The sequence below is a fragment of the Micrasema longulum genome, unplaced genomic scaffold, assembly GCF_059751315.1.
Source record: "Micrasema longulum isolate JH-2025_06_02 unplaced genomic scaffold, ASM5975131v1 h1tg000262l, whole genome shotgun sequence".
NCBI classification, from domain to species: Eukaryota; Metazoa; Arthropoda; class Insecta; order Trichoptera; family Brachycentridae; genus Micrasema; species Micrasema longulum.
The window spans coordinates 192,322-211,176 of record NW_028277466.1 but is presented as its reverse complement, the minus strand read 5'-3'; the positions used below and the strand labels follow the sequence as shown (position 1 = coordinate 211,176).

The 18,855-nt window shown below is 31.9% G+C and overlaps 1 protein-coding gene across 2 annotated transcripts in view; it reads right to left on the bottom strand.

Annotated features, from left to right (window-relative positions):
- Nucleotides 1–3,345: 3,345 nt before the first annotated feature.
- The window catches only part of LOC148283075 (uncharacterized), a 32,899-nt gene continuing 17,389 nt past the window's right edge, over nucleotides 3,346–18,855 (bottom strand). The window contains exons 3-10 of one of the 2 annotated variants that reach the window (XM_088224112.1): nucleotides 14,712–14,918; nucleotides 13,569–13,681; nucleotides 12,897–13,090; nucleotides 11,960–12,121; nucleotides 6,777–6,984; nucleotides 6,282–6,435; nucleotides 5,039–5,368; nucleotides 3,346–4,431 (exon numbers count right to left, since the gene is read on the bottom strand). In XM_088224112.1, coding sequence (XP_088080238.1) covers nucleotides 4,159–4,431; nucleotides 5,039–5,368; nucleotides 6,282–6,435; nucleotides 6,777–6,984; nucleotides 11,960–12,121; nucleotides 12,897–13,090; nucleotides 13,569–13,681; nucleotides 14,712–14,918 — 1,641 coding nt within the window. In that variant the 3' untranslated portion in view covers nucleotides 3,346–4,158. The remainder of the gene's footprint in view (nucleotides 4,432–5,038; nucleotides 5,369–6,281; nucleotides 6,436–6,776; nucleotides 6,985–11,959; nucleotides 12,122–12,896; nucleotides 13,091–13,568; nucleotides 13,682–14,711; nucleotides 14,919–18,855) is intronic. The other variant, XM_088224113.1, reaches the window with a different exon arrangement.

The window sequence follows — 18,855 nt, the reverse complement described above, 5'->3', positions numbered from 1 at the left end:
TCCAAATAAGAAATAATTTGTACTGATTTATAAAATTGTTATGTTATTGTATTTCCGATTAAAATATATTCTAACCCAATATAATTAGTGTGTTTTATTATATAGGTGAGTACTAAAAATCACTTTTTGTTGTTGGGAGGGAACCACGTAATTAAATATCCAATTTTAAACATTGCAACAGTAGGTCATTAGCATAATATTTATGTACACTTATGCAATATATGTAAATACATATATTTAAATTTTAAAACTGTTGCATTCTCTATTGTGAATATATATATGTAGTACGTTGCTATTTTCCCCGAGGGAATTAATGTGGTTGAATTTTGACTTTCCAATGTATAAATAAAAATATCTACTTTGGTCAATTTGACAAAACACAGGATCGTTAAATATTTTGAATTTGATCAATACCTTGTTCTGAACACATTAAAAAAAAAATAAATGGCTTTTTATTTTATTTTGTTGTTAATTTTGTAAGATTAGAACATTTCTATTCGTCGTAACAATCAATAATTGTGATTGTTTCCAGATTTGTGTATGAATTCTTATACTCATGTTTAGTTTCTTTAGTCTATTATTATGTTTCGACTCAACACTGGGCAAAAGCCCTATGGAGCTAGAACAATAAGTTTTCAAATAGAGATGCAGTTGTAAAATTACTAATTAAAAACTGAAAATAAAATCTAGAACACAAGATTTAAGGTTAGGTTGATGATCTACATCTTGAGTGCTCTTAAAACTAAAAGGCACTAGGGTTTTTTTTCTAATTGTTTTATTATTATAGTTTTTAAATAACCAAAAAAACAATGATGGTAACAGTATTATTTTTTTCATGCGATGCCGGATAAATTTTCTATAGGGGATTTAAATTACGCATATTTAGCAATTTCCGAAAACGAGACATTTTGCGACCTACGGGATAATCAGCACATATGACGTTTTCGTGTCATATTTGTTATAAAATTATAAATGAAAACTGGTTTTGAATACATTGATAGTTATAATATATCATTCGAATAGTAAAAATCCGCTCTAAATACAGTAAAACTCCAATTGTCTGGATTAATGAGTGCCAGACGTTATCCGGATCTGCAGATATCCGGATTATTGGATTAACCATTAAATTAAGGCAACGTTTTGAAAGAAAACACAAAATTTACTCACTTTTGAAATAATACAGCGAATTAGAATCGCATTAAAACTCACGGTGCCAGAGCAGCTTTTTTGTTATTATAAAATCTTTATTTTTTATTTCCTGAAAACGAACCGGATGACCGTAGTTTGGATAAACGGAGTTCTACTGTATATCATATTATATTTTTAACGTTATTCCCGACTTGTGAAAATGCCTCATTGTTTGAGGAAGATACTAGTATAAATATTGTCTCTAAAGAAGACATGTGCTTTCTGTCATGTGATTGTACTAATCCCCTGACCGTGTTTCCTTACACAGCTCCGTTCTGTCAATATTAGTCTGCGTAATTATTGCGGACAGATAGATTGAAGATAGCGTCTCCCATAATACCTGCCCTAAGCAGATTTTACCTGATTGTTGCTCATAATATATTTAGAATACTATACAAACTTTACTTATTTGCTTACAGCTGTTGTAAAACTTTTGTCTGCCTGTAGATTTGTTTTTGTGGAATATTAAGATTTATTTCAAATTCTAAAAAAACTACAAACATTTTGGCAGGGTAGTTCTTTTTTATAAAAGTACCTTCTCACATATTATAATAGAGCACTTAATTTTCAAATAAAAAAAATGTGTACATTGTTATCTTTTGTTTTATCAGTATTTTATTCAATCAAGTATTCTGGCCAGGAATTGGAAAGGAAATACATAAATTATTCAATTAAATTTTATCCGACTACACCATACCATAAGAGTGAAGAATAAGCATCGCAGCACCAATTTTCAAGAAAGGCGAAAGGGAAAACCCTGCAAACTACCGAGATATATCCTTATCATGTACAGTGCTTAATCTGTGCACAAGTGTTACTAAAACGACACTGAAACAAAAGTTTAATAACGGAGAAGACCAACAGGGTTTTAGGCGAAATCGATCCACTACTGATGCAACCTTCAATCTAAGACTACTAAAGGAGAAATCAATTGAATATAACAAAGAAGCATATATGTTCATGTTTTGATGATCTCACTAAGGACTTTGATAGGGTGTTGCTAAAAGATCTTGTGAGAGATATCCGATACATTAGCTAAGACTCCAAGATCTGTATGCCAACTGTAAGGCAAAAGCCAAAGCTTATAATGAATTGTCTAAGAAAATAGCAGCAAGCAGTGGTATTAGGTAGGGAGATAGCTTGAGTCCCTTTCTTTTTAACCTCATAATGAAAAAAAATCATAACAGAAGAAGCCGGCTCGGGACTGGGTTACAAAATGGGTAACTAAGTCATCAATCTAGTATATTTATAGATGATGCGGCAATAACATGATCAGACAATTACTTACAACACATATTATACAAATTCCATCTTGTATCACAAAGGTCCAATATGTCTATTTGAGTTTCTAAATAAAAAAGTTTAGTCATAGCAAGACAACTTAAAAGGTGTAAACTGGTTATTGACAATGAATCGATAAAACAAGTCGCAAGCTTCAGATATTTAGGAATCGATGTATTCAGCCATAATGTATTCAGTCAGTATGTCTAAGAGGTAATATGGAAAAATACAAGCATGCGAATTGAGAGCAAAGTTAGAATATATATAAGATATGTGTGAGACTCATCTTGACATGTTCCGTAGAAACATGAGCGACATCACGAGAACAAAGAACCTGCTAAGAACATCAGAGATGAGGGTCCTCGGATCGATTACCGGAAACACTGCGCGACCGGGTCAGAAATGACTTTGTACGGGAAACGTGCAAAATCAAAGGTATGTGCACTGGAGCAGATTCTGGAGAGACCACAAATAGAATTAACAGGGATAGACTGGTGTCCATAGCAGCCAAAATAATGCCTTTCAGATGGCGCCCACCTGGAAGACCCTCTAAGCGATGGAGGGATAGTTGGGCCTCACCGCGGGAGGCTGAGTAGTCTAAGCAGAACAGATCGTCAGATCAACAAGAAGACAAAGAAGAAGTTTTTTTTTTTAATAATGTTCCTCAACATTTTTCAATAGCTATTTTGAGAAGTTTGATACCGTATTTTATTAAATGGTGTATAATAGTGTTTTATTCTGAAAGAATAACTTATATGCATCTCTCGGTTTCTTTCTCCATGCAAATTCTGATAGATACTAAACATGTGGTATCTCCTTTACAAACAGAAATCTGCTGGAATAGCTGAAAGGGTTTGAAAATAATATTCATAATTATAAAGGTTTTTGCTATATTAGTTCTAAATAAAAACAAAGTTTTTTTTTCCCAAATATGTATTTAAAAATTTGTATCCTTCGTTATTAGTAAGAATTTTAATGTTTTGGGAAATCGTAACTTAAAGGTTTAAAATCAGAAGAAAAATTACAGTTTGACATTTTCAAGTTAAACTCATAACATCAATATTTCAGAGTTAATAGTTTTTTTTTTTTACATTAGATTGGAAGACTTGTTAACTAAATGGACAGTAAAAAAGTACAGATATACAAGAGATAAATAAGAATTCAACAATACATAGATTCATTCATAAATAAGTTATTACTGATTCGCTAAATATTACACAAATTAAAAATGTCTTTTATTAAATAACATTAACAAAAATCATCAACACGTGTATTTCTCCGTGAGAAAGAAAACTGTGTTGCATGAAGCCATTTTTTAATATTTTGATATGTTCATTATTCTTTCATTCTCTTGAGAGTATATCTCAAGAAATAAGACAAACAAAACTAAAAAGTATATGCCATCATTTAGTTCTATTAATTTGGGTATATGTAATTACATTCACTAACTGAATTCGACGCCTTTTCCTTGTTTGAATTACGTGTTATTAGATTTAGTTTTTCTTTCCGCCACTATGTAACTAGGGTTGTTTTGAGTGGTTTTGAACACATTGAATATACTTAAATAAAACGATAAATGCATGAACTAAATTAAATGTGATCGCACATTCATGCGATAGATAAACATCTAAAAATCAACAATAATAAATAATATAGTATGTACACAATAACTTAGACGACGAACACGGTTTATTCCTCTTCGTCTTCGGTAACTTCGGCTTCTGCCACATCGTGAGATTCACTGGCTTCCTCGACTTCTGCAGCGGGTTCATCTTCTTGGATTTCGGGGGTCTCTGGTTCCTCTACTTGAGGTTCCTCCTCTGCGGGTTCCTCGGCCGGAGCCTCGGCCTCTTGGGCGGCAAGTTCGGCCTCTTGCCTCTCCAACTCGGCGAGTTCAGCCTCCTGTTTGGCTAATGCGGCCAGCTCAGATTCCTGTCTGGCAATTTCAGCCAATTCTGCAGCCTGTAATGAAAGTCACTGTAAAATATGATATAATGTGAGTTTATAAGTTATTTGACCTCCCTTGACATTAATTACTATCCGTCTTGTTTTGTTGCGGTTAGCATGAGATTCTTTTGTTTATATTTATTGTTTCAGGATTTACTTTGCGAAATAACATTTTGAATATACTGCAAGTAAAACACTGTATTTTTACACCACGCATGAGTTTAATATAAGTAGGAACACAAGTTTCAGGTATTCCCCATCATGAGCTGTAGATATAAACTGAATATAAGGTATAATAAATCTATGGTGTAAATATTATAAACTGTATACTAGTTTTTATTTACATCTGATGATTCTCATTCTGAATACACGAAAGGTGATGTGATATGGTTGTGTAAAAATACTAAGTGTTTTATTTATAATATATGCTCCTTTGATTAAGGACAAAGTCGGCATAATTTTTAAAATTTATTTTAATAGTGTTGATCCTTGGACTGGCACCTGAAGCCCTAGACAAATCATCTTGCCTTCATGTAACAAAATGATAAAGATCTGTAATCAGCGTACCGGTAAGAAGAATTTCACTGTACTTTAAAAGTGTATATTTGAGTTATTCAAGTACCTGTCTCGCTAAATCCACTTCTTTTTCTTCTGCAGCCTGCCTCTCAATCTCTTCTAATCTCGCCAACTCTTTCTGCCTATCTTCCTCAGCTAATCTGGCTTCCTCCGCTAACCTCTCTTCCTCCGCTAACCTAGCCTCCTCAGCCAGCTTGGCTTCCTCAGCCAGCAAAGCTTCTTCGGCCAATCGGGCTTCTTCAGCTATTCTCGCTTCTTCCGCCAATTTAGCTTCCTCAGCTGATCTAGCTTGCTCGGCGATGCGAGCTTCTTCGGCCATTCTTTCTTCTTCGACTAGTCTGGCAGCTTCTTCAATAGCTCGTTGTTCTTCATCAGCCTAAAAGCAATGAAATAATTTCTGGTCAAACAACAAAATATTAAATACAATAGTATATTATCCATATTTCTACAATGCATTTAATTTCACTGCATTATCAATTTTGCAAAGTAAACAATAATTAATTACAAAATAAGATTAACAGTTTCATATCGTAGCGCAATCTTAATTACGATTGTATGTTTCCACAACATTAGCATAGTTTTTCATCGGAAATAACTTTTATGGACATGTGTTTGGTGTTTGTATAGATCGAATATGACCTTTTTTTAAATAAACCCGTAAAACCTTTTATTTATTTTTTTACATATTCACACGAATAGTAATTGACTGTGAACACATTTTCATGCAAATGTAACAGTTTTAACCAGCTGTAAAAGGAAGAGGAATATTAATGCATATTTATTGCTACTAACTAGAGGAGTTGAAAAACTTTGTTAATAGAAGTGTGTAAGATAAGATTCCATTGAAGCAATCAGACTGCATTATTTCCTCTTAAGAAATCAATAAATTTTATTATAATATTAATAAATCGAGTTATGTTCCTGTGGCTAGTGTCGCGGACTCACGTATCAAAGGTCTGAGATTCGAACCCCACTCTACCCCAACTTGATTCTCATTTTCTAATAGTAAGTTATTTACAACTCGTATAAAATGGCCCCCAAAATTGAAATATTGTGTAAATTATAAAAACACAAAAATTTCCTTTTATTAAAAATAAAAAAAACATTGTATTGAAAACCATTCATGCCTGATCACTGAATTTTTTTCTAATTTGTGCTGCTTTCACCATTGGTTTTTTTCTAATCTTTATATTTGCCGCATGAGTGGACTTTCAAAGATAAATAAATGTAGTCTGTCGTTCGTGGCTGTCTCGGTTCATATGTACTTAGTTTCAATATGAATTAGCAACCTGTCTTTGTAATTCTGCTTTCCTCTCAAGTTCAGCAGCTCTTTCAGCAGCAGCTTGTGCGGCTAATTCTTCTTGTCTCGCTAGTTCCGCAGCGCGGAGTGCCTCGTCTTTCTTGGCCAGTTCTTTCTTCTTGGCCAACTCCTCAGCCAAAGCCCTGAAATGGAGTAAAAATCCATGAGTAATTGCAGTTATGTGGAGAAATCATTCAAATATGTTTAAAATAAAATGTATGTCGTACAATCTTGATGTCTTTGATTTAAAAAAAGCTGTTTTTCATTTCAGTCAGCATACTATTTGACTTTTCCAATGTATTGTAAATATTTTATATACAGTACATAATATAATATAATTTATTTTAAATAAATAAATATCTCTTTATGCATGTATTTTCATAGTATTTTGAGGATCGTCATTAGTCGGAGCTCAAAATTTAATGTAAATTTTATTACATTATTCAGTTTTACATAAATGATTGTGATGTATCGTATTTCTAACCTTTCTTCGACCATCTTGGCCTCCTCCTGCCTCTTCTTCTTCCTCTCGGCAAGCCGCTCAGCCTCGGCTGCGTTGTCTATGGGAGCTGACTCGATGGCTCTGAACCTCTCGAGCCTCTCGAGCTTGGAAGCCTTCAGCTCCAGAGATGGATCCTCCAGCATGCTCGGTGCCTGGAACTTCCTGCTCGGCCGGTTTGGCAGCAGCTTCACTATATCATGCAGCAGAAATACACATAACCAGGGGCTGACTAAAATATTAATAACAACTAAATATCGGGCATTGGATAAGCACACATGCCACTATTCATATTACCCTAAAAAAATTTGAAACTTATTTTGATCTTGGAACTCTTTATTTTAGAAAATCAATACAAGAAAAAGGAATTACGACTCAAACTTCCGGCATACAGCTCCAGTTTATTCTGTTTTTACCATCTGATCATACAAATTCTCGAATAGCCTCTTTTGTAATGGCTTTTTGATATTTCCCATACTAACTCACTTTCACACAAACACACTTTCACCAAGCCAGCTAAAGTAACTTTCTCTTAATATTTTTCTCATAATCGTTATCTGGTTTTAGTCCAGCTGAGATATAATTCGCTTAGCTTTCATACTTCTTCTGCCACAACTAAATTTCGTTTCCACGCCCAAAGCCCGGTTTACACGTTGACAATACAATATTGTTTTGTCCCATGGCTCGATCAGGCTTAATGGTGGAGAATTATAAATCTCTTTTGCACTTCAGTCTAGCTTCGAGTGTCATAATTCTGTCACATTCTAGCTATTAATATGTACATTCACTGTCCTTTCAATCTAACGTTTAAATCTTTTTTCTCTTAAAACAATTTCTGTTTTTAATTAGACACATATATAACAGTTTACATATTCTGTCTCACTTTATCAAATAGTTTTTTTTTTAAGGAAACATTTATGTTTTTAATCTAGACTTTATTTGCATGTTGGGAAGTAGAAAATGTTAGAGATTAACATTGTAACGAATTAAAAAGTATTTTGTAAAACAAATCTAACAAATAAAAAAAATTAAAGATGCAAATCATGAAACAACTTCTGCATTATAATTTTTGTCCAGTATTTACCAGACAAATAAAAAAAAGAAAAATCTATATGTTCTCAAATTGGAATTGAGAAATTATAATTTGCAACTACAAAACATGCCTTTCCTATGTTTTTTTTTTATTTTTACATCATGCTATGAATAATTACTCATTCCTCGCATGAAGCATCAATTTCTTTAAATTATTTATTATATATAATTATTCAGCTAAATTGGCAATGTTTCTTTACGCATTGCATGCCATGGCATTCCAAATTTAAAATGAACAAATTCTCGAGTGCACAATTCTCATGTTCTCAATTCAAATATTTGTAATGTATTGTCATAGTACCAGCAATATTTGTTAAGTGAACTTTTGTTTCAACAAAATATGCTTAAATATTATTTCAAAGTAAAATTACATGATTTTACTTTTTGCTATCTATCAATGATTTATTTATTTTTTAATCCATCATTAAACGTACTTTATTTTATCAATCTTCTGAATAATTAAAAAAAAAAAAAAATTAAAACAACTTTGTTTTTAACCACTTATAATAAGTGGTTAAAAACCAAGAGTTTTTATTATTATTATTGTAATGTATAACCACAATGTTAGTGCTTCAAATATTATTTTTTTAATGCTCTTTACAGATACTGTTGGTGCAACGACAATATTATTATAAACGGGAAAAATGCACTTGTTTATAAAAAATATTAATCTAGTTTAAAAAATTTAAATCAAAATTTAAAATCAAACTATTAAAAAAAACTTTTAATAATTCACTATAAATGCAAAAAATATTTTGGTCAACCTAAAGTAGCCAAATATGAAATATAACTTACATTGTTATGTAGGAGGTCTTCCAGTTGCAGAATAGATAATCAACTTGCTTTCCTATTTTTAATATACCCTGAAGATTTTTGTGATTGTGTTTTTCGTTATTTCCAGCCATATTTACATTATGTCATGCTAATGCTGTGATCCATACAAAATTTACTGGCTATAAATTTTAATTTTGCTAATCAGTATAACATTTCTGTCGATTCTACGTTAAAATATTTTATAATTAGACTTGACGTCGAAATAGAGATGTAGTTGTCGACCTAATTACAGTGCTGAATACCTAGGCTCTCAAGCCAATTATCCTAATTATTATTAATTTTTAAATTTTTATGAGCTCACCGAGAGTCCAACCAGGAACCCTCCATATTGTGAGACGAGCGTCTTAATTTACACGATGAACGCTGCCCATTTTTAATTGTCACGGATTTTCAGATTCAACGAATGATTGGATTATTTTAGTTCATATTTTAATTTATGGTTTCTTAAGTTTCATTTTTTAAGAATTTCATCAGAATTAATATTATTATTTAAGATAACATTCCCAACAATATTCCCAAAATACTTATCCAATTTAAAAGATATACATTTATATTCTACAGTGGTATAAATAATAAAAATATAAGTTGTATTGTATGTAATAATGCGGATTTTTTTAACCGAACCAATTACGAACATTATTTGGTTTCGCGCTTACTGAATTGAATATTTGGCCTAACTATTCCGTTCATTGCACGTGCGGTTTGTCGCGCTGAACAAGTTTTTAAATGTTCGATAGCCGCCAGGTGAAGTGTAAAATACTGTAAACTTGAAATAAATGTTAATCATATGATTTAACTTTCTTTTATTATTATTATTTACAAGCTTAAGTCTTACTATGATACATGTAAGACACTGTACAAATTGAAGAGCAAATGGGAGCGCACGCTTCCGAATGGCTGATCCCTGAGTTAACGGGGTAGACATGACTATAGTAATTTGATTTTACCGTTAAAACGCAGGATTGGTGCTTTTGATAAAGTCACCCACTTCCACTTGCATCCAGTCCCATTTGCTGGCCTAGTATTTGTCCACCGTTGGTAGTTTCGTAATCGATAATTAAAGAGCATTGAAATACTTAAATTACATAATATATCGAGATCATAAACACTAATGAAGCCTAAAAACATCTTAAAATAAAAATGAATAACCCAAATGTTTAAGAACAATCATGTACTAAACGAGTACTCATACTGAGGTGAAGTGTAAAGCTACCTTTAAGAAAGTCGCAATTGCTCAGTTCAATAAGATCTCTGACTTAACTTGAGAAAAATCATTTATCTTCAATCATATCAAGGAATGAGATTATTTTTTATCAGAATTGTAAGTTTTAAAAATATATCTACAAAATATTAATCTGTATTAAAAATTATAACCAGTATCATTTTATATCAGCATCATAGTTATACAATGAATGAAATTTTGAATTGTTGCCAAAATGATTTGTATTTTTATGAATGTCATCCAGCTGGCTCTCATGATGTTTTTAGATGTAAATAATGTATAACAAATACAAATGAAATTTAACACATTTCACTTCAATGTTTGCAACTACCTCGAATATTAATTTATTACATCAATTTCAACTTTTCTTTTACAAAGCATTATAACAACACAGTGAAAATATGAATAAAAATGGTTATATCTGTTGAAATCAAATACTCTTTTAATAAGCTGTTTTTTGTTAATTTTGCCAGATTTACATGCATCAGTTTATTTAGGATAAGGAAAATAAATGTTTTTAAGGTTTTTTATTTCAAATTTTATTTCATCAAAAATAAAGAAACATAAAAATATACAATTTAGATTGTTATAACTCGTACTTTTAATAATATAATGTTATTTCTTTTGTCCTAATTTAAGAACTAAAAAATAGTTACTCTGTAAATGTGACGTGTTCAGAATTTGTATAGTTTTCTATGTGTGTTCAGTTATTGGTAAAATTTTTGAAATTAAATGTAAAATTATCAATGACACATTCTCATTACAAAAATAACTTAATTTAAATCAAGCATAATATCTCTCTCATTATTTTTTTATAAATATTTAAAAAAATGTATAATATTCTTATAAAAAATAAGTTCGCTATTCATCATAAATTTAAGGTACTTATATTGTAAAATGGCATTTACGAATGTGTATGACTAGAAAAGTTTCCCATAGTAAAAAAAATTTCCCACATTAATTTAACCAATCTCTCTATTGGTGGAACACTTTTCGTTTTATTTCAGCGAAGTAAATTTAATATGTTGTATAGATATCGCATTTCCATATTTCTTGCCCAACCCTACTAACTACTAATCCATTATTGTGTTGTTTAAGTTAATAATCAGGGGGTGATTGAGTAAGAAGCTCTTTAGAATGATGTTTGTATAAGCTCTATAGCTGGTTTGTTAATGCGACATAAATGTTGGTTGTGTGGAAGGGTATAGGTGTTATTGTTAAGAGCATTCCACCAAGGCGGGTTGTTCCTTGAAGTCTGGTGCCGCTGCAAGAGACACGGTCACACACTCTGTTAGGTACAATTTGTTTATCTCCTCCCGTTAGCCAAGCAACACTGGATAAGGTAAAATGTACTGTATGTACCATCAAATTTCTACAGAATTGTCTTAAACCTTAAATCTAAGGTTTTTAAAACTTTTTATGTACCCGGTGTTGCGATGGTTACGGGGGGTTATTTAATATCAATACATTTTATTTGAGGAACATTTCATCTGTACATAAAAAAATCATCAAAGAGTAATAAAGAACTTTAATCAGATACATATATTCTTGTATGTAAGTATATAGAGCATATGGTTGAAATTTTTCGTGGATTTTATTAAGGTGTAGAAATCGTGATATATTATTGTAAACCTTTTTATTTATGCTGCATTACAACAGGTAAATAAACAATATGTTTTGTTGAGTAATAAAAATATCCCTATGCTTTTTTTAATACAAAAGAAATGTTCCTGCTGTATCGAATATGCGCTACTCATAGTAGAACAAATCGATGACTAAATAACTATTTATTTGCTGTTTTATATGAATATTATATTATGAAAATAATCAGAAAATTAAATAAAGAAATAAAAAGGAAAATATATAGATACATCGAGGTTGCGCAAAAGTGACTAGTAAGGTAGGTCAGGAGACTCGCGAGTTTTATGTTGCCAAAGCTCTGTACTGCCGGGATGGTAATCAAAGTTTAAAGCATATTTGCAGTTCTCGGATGAGAAGAATGTGAATTGTTAGACTTTACCTGTGACGGACTCCATGCCCAGTCCCGCAGCGGCTAGTCTGTTCTTGGCGTAAAAGGACAACAGGTTGACATCGTCCTTAACAGACAAGTCGTCACACAGGGCTCTACGGTTGGGGAAAGCCTTGGCGCCGGAGTATCGAATACAGGCTAGGTGCCCGCGGCCTGTTAGAGATTGTTAGAGAAGGACCAACAAAAAGATCAATCATTGAGAAAATTACACAATAGTCCACCAACAAATTTTGGATAACAAGATGCATATAATTGGTGTTCTTGTGGAAAAATAGATATAATGATATGTTGTATAATTTTTCAATAAAATATGAATTTGGTTACAATACTAAATTATCTTTTTTACTGAGGGAAGTCATTGCATAAAAATAGAACTTAAATTAAGAAAATATTGTTTGTTTGAAGTTTATTCTTTTAAATATTGAAATAAAATTGATAGCACGATTTTGGTAATGATGTATTTACAATGTAGTTGTGACGAAATGGATGGATGGATCAATGTGTTGGCTTCACGCTTTTCTCAGTGATTAAAGAATTTAATAATATTTTAGCAATTTGTTATTTACAACATCGGAATTAAATAATTATTAAAATATTTTTTTGAATGTAACGAAAATAAGAATGTTTTATTTCAAGTTATTAAAGTAATGCTTTTGATTTAAGATATTTTTAAATCAAATAACATATATCTGTTGCTCCTGCTAATTTTATGAACACAAAAGCATTACCTAGCACAAAACAAAATATAATTTCCTGTTATATCTTATTTTTTAAACACCAAAAAAAACAGTAAGCTGTGTAAATTGTTCATATGAAATCTCGTTGCATTGAGATTTAGGAAAGTTAAGATAACAAACTCAAAGGTGCCATTATACAATACTTTTTCGTAGGTTAGTGGTGTGTCCTTAGTAGTTATAAGGGGGCTTACCTGTGAATTTCTTGGCCGGTTCTGCGTACCAGGACATACTCTGAATATCTCTGGCGACATTCCTTACTGGAAGGACTAAGCGGTTGAGATAGCTCTCGGATGCGAACCTGGCTGGTAACAACGGCTCGGTGTACCTATAATTATAATGTCGATAGAAGCTCTCGAAGGAGCTCGTTGGCCACCACAAGCTCCAACTGGGGGGTATCGGAAACGAAAAAATAAAATGTTTACTCGAGGTGTTTAAACCTGTTGGTTCGCAAAAAGGCTGAAAATCCACCAACGTTCGAGTTTTGTGAAAAAGGTTCACTGATAGGTCAGAAATGTATTTTTTATTGTGTTTTGACTGATCCTCGATGAATTTGCCCTCTTTGCCAATCAATGTGAAATAATTATAATCAATTGTGAACACAATAAAAACATAAGCGACAATGTACATAGCTGTAATATACTTATGTATTAAAAATATATATAATCATTTTTTGAGTGATTGCAAAATTGATTTACAAACATTTAAAAATCATATCATACAGCAAAATAATTATTAACACATGATTTATATACATCGGGCGTAATTCTGAGGTCATTATGGGATGATAACATATATAAGATGTGTATGATTTTTAGCAGTCAAATTTGGTAAGCTTCAAACTTAACGATAAAAACCGTAAATACCGTGAAAGTGTCTCGAAGGGAACGACGCTGGTGGCTCTGGGAACCGAAGCGTGGACCCTCTGCATTAAGGAGGCTGTCTGAGCACGAATCTTTTTGCTCTCATCTTCCCAATTCTAAAACATATAAATAAATTATTTTCAATACTAAATATAGACTATATACATTTGAAAATAAAAAGCAATAAAATAAGGAAGTTCAGTCGTTATTTTTTTAATTATTATCAAACTAAGTAGATTTTTGTATATTTTTATTTATCGCCATGATTTTTTTCGAGTTTTGCTATTTTTTAATTGCTCCGTGCGTGACATCACTAGTTCTTTTTGGTGAGTTGTTCTGATTGATGGGTTGGCTTTCCGGAAACCGGAAATCTATCAGGACACTATCATTGGTTGATTTAGAATGATGTCATTTGAAGTAGTTAATTTTTGTGAATTTTTTCTTACATTATAGAGAGACTTCCTAGTACAATTAAATGCTTTAATTTTTAGTGAGTGTAAGTAATATTTTTACATTTGATTTTCCATAGCACTGAGCTTCATTATTAGTTGCCTACTTACTTCGAATGTAGTAAAAAATGTCTATCTAATACCGACAGCCTAACTTGTAAAATTTGTAAGTCCCGAACTTACTTTTAATCAGGGTAAAGTAAAAACAGTTTTGACTTCAGTAGCGAATTTTTATATTTTTTAATAATTTTTCATATATTTGTATTTAATTTTTTTTTTTTTTTTAATATTAGCGTTCTTATAATTAACTCAAATATTAAAAAAATTGTGGCTATTTTCAACGAGTTGTAAAATCACTTGTTAGAAAATGGAAATCAAGTTAGAGTAGAGTGGGGTTCGAACCTCGGACCACTGATCCGCTAGTCCGCAACACTAACCATGGAACCACAACCCGATTTACATTAAAACAAAATAAGATTTTGTTTGTGTTGTATTTATTATGTCGTCGATCTATGTTTTTAAATACCATCTACATAAATTAAATTTCAATATTTATGCACACATTGAAAGGCCACAGCAACTTATTCGTATCTGTTTTAGAGGTCTTGTGACCTCTTTTCAGATCCGCAAATTTAAAAAACAAATTTTATGCACACACATTTTGAAATAATGGTATCAAATTAGTGCAGTATCTTACCTTGGAAGAGTTAGAGCTGAGGTAATTTTCGGTGTAAGAGTACCCGACGTGAGGACGGTACTTGTGCTCGATGCGGTCCAGCTCCCGGATGACGACGGAGGGGCGGACACGGATGGTGACAACAGAGTGTGGCGCCAGGCGGGATATAAGGCGACGCTGACCCGCTAGTGGCCCTCGGCTCGGATAGAAAGATGACACAGGGTGGATCTAACAACCGATCAAATTTTGTTAGTATAGAGTAGTAACTTAGTACTAGATTTTACCCCTTAGGTGGATTTAACCAAAGTTACACAAATCCACACGATATGGTAAAATTAGAGATGATTAATTTTTATTATATTTAAATTTTTTCAAGGAAAATCGAGAGGATATAAGTTGGCCTTATGGTGTACTGATTATTGCAACTGCCTGCTATTAAATAAATCAAATTAATACAAAAATAATTATCATCATTATTGCACAGCCATTTCTGTCCACTGCTGAACATAAGCCTCCCCCATACTCCTCAATACATTCTTGTCCTGTGCTTTCTGTATCCAGTCACCAGCCATTCTCTTTTTATCATCTGACCATCGTGTGCGGGGGTCTACATCATGATTTACACTAATAATACATTATATACAAATCACTGAACCAAAATAATGTTTAAAAAACGTAAAAATCAGATTATTTTCCAAGACACGGGGCTTGATCATATTATGTGAAATGACAGTCGATCTTTTTTTAATTTTATTTAGTTCTATGATAAACACAGTTTTATACAATAGTTGGATCTACACTTATTCTAACATTATTTATCACTATTGTACATTTACTCTACTAATTTACAATATTTAAACTGTTTTTTTTTAAAGTTATGTATATTCACTATTTATAATTTGTTTTAAGATCTATCCCAAAGAATTCCAAGTTATGTGACGAATTGACCAATCTACACATTCTGGAAATCAGGGCATAAAACAAAAGTTGTTATTAGAAGATTCAATAAATAGCAAATGTTGACTTCCGATTACATTGTTGGGAACATGAAGAGAAATTGATTGCAACAGAGATGGGACATGACTTATAGCACTAAACATTTTGAAAATGCATATAAGGTCCATCTCAGTTCTACGTTTCATTAATGAACAGACAGACAGATTAAGAGATTGCTTTATGTGATTGCTCTTATATGTTTAAATATTGATTATTGAATGACATACAAAATTGACTTTTGAGCATAAGGTTCATTATTCATTTTCAATTCCTCTTCTGCATTTCATGGTGCATAAAGGATTGCGATTGGTATGCCAATCGCAGTATACTCCAACATTAATTTGTTCCATGAAGGTACTGGTTGTTTACAAATGCATTTAAAATCTACAGGATGTTGATTTAAAAAGGATAAATTTGATTTTAACCAAATGTGCTAGCTTTATTTATTATCAATTAGTGTGTATACATATATTTTCTCTAATTTAATTTGTACTGTGCATTTTAATTACACTGATTATAATGAACACAAAACATTAAATAAAAAATGTGCTTGTTTAAAAATTAACAAATATACCACATTTTCTTAAGTGATTGTTTTTTTTGCTTTAGAGCGATTAGTCCAAAGGAGGTTTTTAAAAACATTTTATTCATATTAATCAAGATTTTTAAAATCAGTATTCTGTACATTAAAAATGTTTTAGTGTAAGTTTTGCGAAAGCGCCAGCACTAGATAATCGACCTATACATGATTTGATTAAATGAAAGTATGTATTTATAAACCTGTGGAAAACCACTTAAAGATTAAAAAATCCATAGCTTTATTAAGCTGCATACATCGAATAAATATTATTATATTTTTACTATTAAGAATCGCAGTGAAATTCAGACGAACGCAGACAAGCATCCTGTGTATATTTCATTACCATAACATTAGAAACTAACAAAGCAATAGTTCCCTATGTCACGCACATAAGCGTGTCTGAGTGCGGGAGAGACAGAGATTATTTTCATAATGCGTATGCCGTGCGATGTCATACCATGAGCTTATTCACAGATACTACACAATGCGTTTGTGTAAGTATTGCGAACGCGCCAGCTTTGAAAAATCCACCAGTAAAGCTAGGGTTTCCTAGGACAGCGGTGCCCGTATCTTAACGGCCGTAGTGAACGGTGATGCGGTGGACAGCCGTCGTAGTGGTGACTAGAGAGTGGTTTTATTTTTTAACGGTGTTATCAACACCATTTTTTAGGAAACCACTCTCTAGTCACCGTTACGACGGCTGTCAACCGCATTAATGTTCACTACGGCCGTTAAAATACGGGCACCGCTGTCCTAGGAAACCCGAGCTTTAGATGATTAGAACCGTGAGCGCATTTCGTAGGCAAATTTCATAACATTACTGACTAACCGGAAGTATGCTAAATATGAATAGGGACATAACAAAAATAGAATATTGGGTTAAGTGGAGGTATATGTTTCAAAATACCGTATAAGTCCGAATATAACGCGATGGTTTTTACTCAAAATATTGTTTTCAAGGTTGTCGAATTGTTTCGCGTCGCGTTATATTCGAGGCCGCGTTATATTCGGGCTAATACGGTATTTATTACTACTTAAATATCAACATAACGTAATTAAGTTCATATTGCGTTCTTGTCCCTGAGAAATAATAAATAATTTACATAAATAGTCAAATACACCATTAGTTATGTGGAAAAAATATGTGGGTATGATTTATCAAACTTAAAGTTCAACATAAACGATTGGTTACCAACTTCAATACCATTATCTGCGTGGATCATTGAAGTTTTTTAAATAATTTTGTTTCGTTTTACATGTCACAAATTTCCCATTTTCACAAAATAATAAATGTTTTTATTTTCATCTGGTTGTCGTAAATAACTAGTGTATGTTTTTTTTTAAATTTTGTTCTTTTGTTTACTTGAATATTTTAATTTTAGGGCCAGTGAAACTAGTGAAAAAACTGTGCCGAAAATGTGAACCAACTTTTGGAGATCAAACTTTAGATCTAAAGTACTTCCTCCATATACCTGTTAAATAAAGATTTAAGCAAAAGACAACAGTAAAATATTATTTGATTATGTTGACGTTTTGCCAATTAACCAACAGTGTCAGTATAAGATAGTGACAGATCATTTCCTCGATTGCAGTTTTAAATCCAAAGTAACCCACCAGATCGTGACCCGACAAGTATCGGCACAGCAGCTGACGGTGCCCCGACAGAAGAACTACTATGGAGATAGAACAATGGGGAGTGTAGTACCAAAACTGTTTAATTTAATACCAGCTGAAAATTGTGAGGAAAAAAACTAAATTCATTAAAAAAAATAGTCAAAAACTTATGAAAAATAGCAAGTGAAACTTAAGTGAATACATTAATATATTTTATTCTTAATTTATTATTAAACTATGTAAGTACTTACCTTTTATACATTAAAAAAAAAATGTAATGTAACCCGCAGACAAGCTTCGGCTTTGCGGGAGCAAAAATACTATTATGTTTGTTACTTATTTGTTAAAATAAATAAAACTTAAAATATATATATATATATATAGATACCCGAAAACAATTTCAAAGACAGTGGGTCTTTTCATCGATTTCATTCATGCAAAAAAGCAATGTTATTTTTTGCCAATCAACGAATTACTCTTTTAAAAATTTTAAATTTCAAGTATCGCTTTTTAATTTCAGTTGAATTTAACTCAGCTATGTAACTCAGCTCAGTGAAAGCACTGTGAGATTGGAAAATTATATGGGGGGTCTTTGTCAGATATTGCCATTCTTCCATTTGGAACATATGGCAAACACGAATGGTAGCAAAACCTGTGTTTACTTGTATCAAATTCAGTTACAAAAATCTATGTCCACGACAGTATTTTTATAAATTTAATGTCATCAAATTACACGATTATTGCCATTATTATTATTATTTTTAAATCCTACGCCCTTCATATAAGTCACCAAAAGATAAATTCCATAATCATGCATTATTTAATCACGCTTATTTTAAGGATATTATCTACCTACACCAATGAGGAATTTCAGCCCTACGGGAAATTGGATACAAAAAATGTTTTCTTACGTGTTTTGTTTCGGGGTAAAAATTAGAGCATTAAATTGTACGACAAAGTTTCTTGAAAATGTAC